Genomic DNA, 7,217 nt, shown 5'->3' with positions numbered 1-7,217 from the left:
ATTTGTAGCAATAGCCAAAAATACATTGTATGGGTCAAAATTATAGATTTTTCTTTTATGTCAAAAATCATTAGGAAATTAAGTAAAGATCATGTTCCATGAAGATTTTTTGTAAAATTCCTACTGTAAACCTATCCAAATGTAATTTTTGATTAGTAATGTGCATTGTTAAGAACTTAATTTGGACAACTTTAAAGGTGATTTTCTCAGTATTTTGATTTTTTGCACCCTTAGATTTCAGATTTTCAAATAGATGTATCTCGGCCAAATATTGTCCTATCCTAACAAACCATACATCAATAGAAAGCTTATTTATTGAGCTTTCATATGATGTATATATCTCAGTTTTGTAAAATGTAACCTTATGACTGGTTTTGTGGTCCATGGTCACATATATGAGAGAGAGACAGAGAATATAGATATATAGATGTATAGATAGATAGATACACTGTGCATAAGTTTTAGACCACTAGTATTTTCACCAACCAAAAAATGTGTGTCAGTAGGAAATATCAGTTTACATTTCCAAACATTCATTTTGCCATTAATTGTAAAAATCCAGTGAGATTTTTGTTTGCACAAGGAGTCTGACAACAGCCAGTGCTTCACACAGAGATCTGATCCCATCATCATCCAGTCTGTCTAGAATGACACAAAAAAAAAAAAACTGAGACAGACTGAATCCAGAAGAACTGTGGCAACGTATCCAAGATGCTTCAAGAAACCTACCTGCAAAAGCTACAGTACAGTTACAGTACAGTTTTGGGAACTTAAAACTACATTTTATTTATCTAATAACTTCTATTAACTAAATGAAATCAACATTTGGTGTGATCATCCTTTGTGTTTAAAGCAGCTTTTGCCCTAGGTGCACTTGCGCATTTTTTTTAGGTAGCTTTGCATGTAGGTTTCTTGAAGCATCTTAAAGACGTTTCTGGATTTAGTCTCAGTTTGTTCTGTTTCCTCATGTCATTCCAGACAGACTGGATGATGATTAGATCAGATCTCTGTATGGAGCACTGGCTGTTGTCAGACTCCTTGTGCAAACAAAAACCTCTTTGTATTATTACAATTAATGGCAAAATTAATGTTTGGAAATGCAAACCAATATTCCCTATTAACACTCTACAGCAAAATAAATAAATAGCTGACTGTTGGTGAAAATACTACTATTGCACAGTACTGGACATCACAAACAGTAACACTGAATATTTTTACCAGTAGTATATATTGAAATGTGCTTAATAGCTTTACAAATCAGTCAGATGGCTGCTTCCTGTCTAAGTGGGCATTTCTGGGTTGGAATAAGCTACAATTATGATTAGATTCCATGTTGCAAGTCAGAATGACTCTGCAAGTCATATTCGTTCACATCTGTGATCTATTTCTGACTGTTTCATTATTAGTATAGAATTAGTGCAAAGACATATTCAGAAACAGGAAGTGAAAAAGAGGTTAAACCTGCATAAACAGTTACAGTTTAAAGCGAATGTGTTTGCATTTTTCTCTTTTCGAGGAATCTGCCACTTGCTGTCTGCGAGACCATTGAGAATTCAACCAGCATGCATTTCCATTCATTTACAAGAAGATGGCAGTGTTGCTGACTCTTATGTTTCCCTTCCCTATAGGCAGCGTTCATTTTGCAAAACCTCCTTGTGATGCCAATGCCTGCCAATGCAGAAGAGGCCAAGGAGTGTGCCTGGCAGGTATGTTTACACGAGAATAAACTTTCAGAACTAAATATCAATAACACAGCCGGTCTTAAAAGCTCTGTAGACATAACAAATCTGTCTGTGGTGATTTCTGGTTTTCTGGTTTCCTCAGTATTATATATCCTGATTTTTTTTTTCTTCTATTCTTCCCTTTCTTGTGTCTTTCAGAGCCCCTGTGTGCATGATGAGGATTCAGGCCTGTGTCTGGTTGGGCTTCCTGCCCTGCAGGCTCTCTTGTACCACTGGCAGTTTTTTGAGAGAGTGGGCCAGATGGTGAAGAGCTGTTACACGGGCAGACATGCCTTCACCCTCAGCCCCCCTCCTCCGCCAGCCAATGTCACCCAGGGTACGGCTTCCACGCGCCCAGAGCATTGCCAGCTATTAGTGGATGTCTGACTCTGTGGCATCCATATGCTTACACACATTATTAATACTGTTCTGTACTAGAGATCGTGGCCAGTGTGCCGCATATTTTAGATGATGGTGTTTACATTTATCATTCGCTTGTTATAACAGAATTTGAAGTATTAGTAAGCTGTTAGAGGTAATTATTTCAGTGCATATAATTTAGTAGTACATTTATTTGTAAATGAAACACTGTGGGTTTCTTTCTGCAGAGACAGATCTGAACGATTCTCTGAAGCACTGGAGAGAGATGCTTGCTCCTCTAAACCAAACTCAGAGCTCAGGATCCATGTCCACCTCCAGTACGCTGGTCAGTAGATATAAGGGTTTTCTTCTAGCAGGTTCTCCGCAGGTCTTATAAAGTTTTAAACACTCTTCCTCAAATGAAAGGATTCGTTCACTTGCATTAGAATGCAAGACAGAAATACTGAGGAAGACATAATTTTTTTTGCAATGCATGCAACATTAATGCCAAGACTTAATGAATGTAAGACTTTCTGCTCTGATTTAAGGTCTTTCAAAGCCTTAAAAGTATTAGTTCACTTCCAGAATAAAAATTTCCTGATAATTTACTCACCCCTATGTCATTCAAGACGCTCATAAAATCATTCTTTTTTCAGTCAAAAAGAAATTAAGATTTTTTGAGGAAAACATTTCTGGATTTTTCTCCATATAGTGGAATTCAGTGATGGACAACAGGTTGAAAGTCCATCTTCAATGCAGCTTCAAAGGGCTCTACACGATCCCATTTCAGGAATAAGTGTCTTATCTAGCAAAACAATCTGTAATTTTCTAAAAAAAAAAAAAAGAAAACTAAAATATATATAGTTTTAAACAAATGCTCTACACAAATTGTGTAGAGCTCTTTGAAGCTGCACTGAAATTGCAGTTTGGACCTTCAACCCATTGGCCACCATTGAAGTCCACTATATGGAGAAAAATCCTGGAACGTTTTCCTCAAAAACCTTCATTTCTTTTCGACCGAACATCTTGAATTACATGGGGGTGAGCAAATTATCAGGAAATTTTTATTCTGGAAGTGAACTAATACTTTAAGGCTTTGAAAGACCTTAAATCAGAGCAGAAAGTCTTACATTCATTAAGTCTTGTTGCAAAAAAATTCATGTCTTCCTCAGTATTACTGTCTTGTATTCTAATGCAAATATCTAAACATATTTAAATCAAGATACATCTACTTGAGATGCAAAACGAAGATACAAGGTCTTGTTTTCTGAGAAACTAAGTGTGATTATGCTTAAAACACATCTGTCAATGGGCTATGAACACTTGTTTTTCCTTTGAATAAATTTTCAGAGCCTATAAACTGACTTTTGATCAGTTTCACAGAAAACAAGACTTCTGTTTGACATTTTGCTTAAAAATTAAATGAATCTTGATTTAAGAATCTTTATACATTTGGATGGAAAACAAGACAAAAATGCTTAGGATGAACAGTATGTTTTTGCTGTCTAATCAGAAGGTACAGTAAAAGTTAATTCCATATTCTAGTTAAGCTACCTTTTTAGAATGAATTTAAAAGTAAATGAGATTGATTTGGAAGGATGCTAATACAGCTAATTGTGTTGTTTCTGGATATATACACTTAGAGAACATATTGATGTATTTTGTTCCCTTTAATTTATTTCTTACATTTGATTTTCTTGACCTTAAAACGTCATTTAAATGTATCTTTATAAAACCTCCAAAATGCTGTCTAGTGACAGTAAGTCAGTAAGTTAAGATGTTCATATCTTTTTTCAATCGTAAAGAAACTGTTTTTTCTTTTTTTTGCTTTTTTTTTTTTGAGGCAAACATTTCAGGATTTTTTGTCCATATAGTGGACTTTTATAGTGGCCGTCGGTTTGAACTTCCAAAATGCAGTTTAAATTCAGCTTCAAAGGGCTCTATAAACGACCCCAGCCAAGAAAGAAGGGTTTTATCAAGTGAAACGATCAATTATTTTTCTAAAAGAATTGACAGTTTATATACTTTTTAACCAAATGCTTATTTTGTCTCGCTCTGCGTGAATTCTCTGTATTCTGGTTCAAGAAAGTTAGGGTTGGTAAACACTCCCATCTCATTTTGTCCTCCAAATTCAAAATCATCCTACATCGCGGCAGAAGTACCGACCTAGTGTTTACGAAGTGAACGTGCAAAGATCACGCCCTTTACGAAAAAGGTAAAACAGTGAGGTAAAACTGTCATTAACCGGAATACACAGTTCACGCAGAGCTGGATGAGATGAGCTTTTGAGGTTAAAAAGCATATAAATTGTAAATTTCCTTTTTTTTTTGTTTTTTTTAGAAAATGACTGATTGTTTCGCTACTTAAGACCCTTATTCCTCGGCTAGGATCGTTTAGAGCCCTTTAAAAGTTGCATTTAGGAAGTTTAAACTCCAGGGCACCATAGACGTCCACTATATGGAAAGACATGAACAATTTGGATGACAAGGGGGTGAGTAAATCATCTGTACATTTTTGTTCTGGAAGTGAACTTTAAAGGTCTTCACTGCAACCCGTCAGAATAAAGGTTTGGTTTAACTTGAAGAAACTGTGACACAATGTGACCCTGGACCACAAAACCAGTCTTAAGCCGCTGGGGTATATTTGTAGCAATAGCCAAAAATACATTGTATGGGTCAAAATTATTGATTTTTCTTTTATGCCAAAAATCATTAGGAAATTAAGTAAAGATCATGTTCCATGAAGATTTTTTGTAAAATTCCTACTATAAATATATCAAAATGTAATTTTTGATTAGCAATATGCATTGTTAAGAACTTAATTTGGAGAACTTTAAAGGTGATTTTCTCAGTATTTCGATTTTTTTTGCACCCTCAGATTCCAGATTTTCAAATAGATGTATCTCGGCCAAATATTGTCCTATCCTAACAAATCATATATCAATAGAAAGCTTATTTATTGGGCTTCCATATGATGTATACATCTCAGTTATGTAAAATTTAACCTTATGACTGGTTTTGTGGTCCAGGGTCACATATAATATCTATTACTACAATAATAATCTACTATTATTGATAGTAGATATTCATTAATCAAAATCAGTTTATTAAAGATGCTTTTGATGAATGATTTAATAAAATGAAACGATAAAAATAAAACCATAAAAATGGTATCCAGAAAATTGATGGAAAATACAGAATTTGGTAAAAATAAAACTGAAACTTTTGGGGCCCTAAACTTTTAATAAATTGCTGTTAAATTGTGCTTCATGTTTTCAATTAATAGATACGCTTTTTCTATTAATATTTTTTTTAATTTAACAATTAACAGGAAAAAACTGAACACAGAAAAAAATAAAATAAATTTTGGAAAAAAATAAAAACAGATTTCATAGGGCCCTACATGTTTATACTGTACATAGCTGCAGGCAACATCAGATTAGCCAAAATTAGCCTGAATTGTTTTCATATTGTTATATTGTTATCATGTCTGTCTTCATTTTCTTCAGATTCCATCAGGTAGCTCTAGTGGGACTCATTCTCCAGTGCCGACCCCAGGTGTTATCGGAATCCAGGACACTCCAGTCAACAGACTCACTGCTCAAGGTATGACTTGAGGGGAAAAAGGCAAGGGATTGTCTACTAACTGACAGTTTGGCCTTGAGAAGAATGTTTTGTCTGACTCTTTAGTAATTTGAGGTTGCTGTTATTTCTTTGAGCTGTAGGTCAGAGTGACACGGACAGCTCAGACTCCGCCCTCACTCAAGAGTCCCACCCAAGGGGGAGAAGCGAGCATGTTGCTATAGTAACCCCTCACCTGTTACTAGCTGTGTGCGGTTTACTGGACAACCTGCTGGCTGTGCTTCCTGAGTTCAGTCTGACTGCCTTCAAACAGAACCAAATACTTCAGAACATGGCCAGGTTAGAGAGATATGAAGACTAACAGATGTTCTGGCATTATTTATACAGTGAGGGAAAAATTATTTTATCCCCTGCTGATTTTGCACGTTTGCCCACTGACAAAGTTTTTGATTGTAGCATTATTCGAACAGTGAGAGACAGAATAACAACAAATAGATCCAGAAAAATGTGTAAATTGAGATGCATTTTAACGAGTGAAAGAAGTAATTAACCCCTTTGCAAAACATGACTTAGTACTTGGTGGCAAAACCCTTGTTGGCAATCACAGAGGTCAGATGTTTCTTGTAGTTGGCCACCAGGTTTGCACACATCTCAGGAGGGATTTTGTCCCACTTCTCTTTGCAGATCCTCTCCAAGTCATTAAGGTTTTGAGGCTGACGTTTGACCCTGACCCTTGATCGTCTCTTTAATGCAATGCAGTTTTATTTTTTTCACTCACTGTATATTGCTTACGTTTTATTAGTAAAATTTGTGAATATTTATTACTATTTTCTAAGGTGTTAATCACCTATTACACATGTGAATGTATGACAAGCTGCAAACCTGCGCACGCCTCTTACCTCATTGTCACACTCACACGCATATATAAATATATTCTCTTGGTTTACCTGACAACACTTTAACACAACCACATCTGCCCACTCTTTCTAAATACCAAATTGTGGTTGTTTTGTCTTGGCTGATGAACAGCAAAACCCAGGTAAAATGTCATAAATGACACAAGACGTTTAAAGTTAGATTCTATTTATGTTTGTTTTTCAAGTATTTATTCATCTATTTAGACTGTGAGCTCACCTGCTTGACTTCCTGTTGATTTTTCACTGTCTGTTTCAGTGTCGTGGATGCGGCAGCCATATCTCGGTGTGTCAATGAGTTAAGGACTCCTCTCCTGCCAGCTGCTATGGAAGATGCCAGGAACCAGGTACATTATGAGATTTCAGTTATCATTTTCCAATTGCACTTAAACACCAATCTGTCAAAGGGGATTGTCTGCCTACAGAATGCATCAGAAAGCTTGCCAGATTTCCACAAAATTGGAACACCTGTCATTCACAAACTTATATACATCCTCAATCACATGCATGCTTGTTTATTACATTTTTGACAGCATAACTGCAGTACTGATAGCAATATTCAACACATTTTATCATGACTAAATCCATTCGCTTAAATTATATCATTAATTACTCACACTAATGTTGTTCCAAACCTGTAA

The 7,217-nt window shown here is 35.6% G+C and overlaps 1 protein-coding gene across 2 annotated transcripts in view; it reads left to right on the top strand.

Moving 5' to 3' along the window:
* Nucleotides 1–7,217, top strand: part of rttn (rotatin) — an 81,373-nt gene that overhangs the window by 47,939 nt on the left and 26,217 nt on the right. For both annotated transcript variants that reach the window (XM_073830687.1, XM_073830686.1), the window contains 6 exons: nucleotides 1,629–1,706; nucleotides 1,881–2,058; nucleotides 2,330–2,427; nucleotides 5,590–5,686; nucleotides 5,806–6,001; nucleotides 6,836–6,923. In XM_073830687.1, coding sequence (XP_073686788.1) covers nucleotides 1,629–1,706; nucleotides 1,881–2,058; nucleotides 2,330–2,427; nucleotides 5,590–5,686; nucleotides 5,806–6,001; nucleotides 6,836–6,923 — 735 coding nt within the window. The remainder of the gene's footprint in view (nucleotides 1–1,628; nucleotides 1,707–1,880; nucleotides 2,059–2,329; nucleotides 2,428–5,589; nucleotides 5,687–5,805; nucleotides 6,002–6,835; nucleotides 6,924–7,217) is intronic.

Source organism: Garra rufa, chromosome 24, assembly GCF_049309525.1.
Source record: "Garra rufa chromosome 24, GarRuf1.0, whole genome shotgun sequence".
NCBI classification, from domain to species: Eukaryota; Metazoa; Chordata; class Actinopteri; order Cypriniformes; family Cyprinidae; genus Garra; species Garra rufa.
This window is presented reverse-complemented; position numbering and strand designations above follow the sequence as displayed.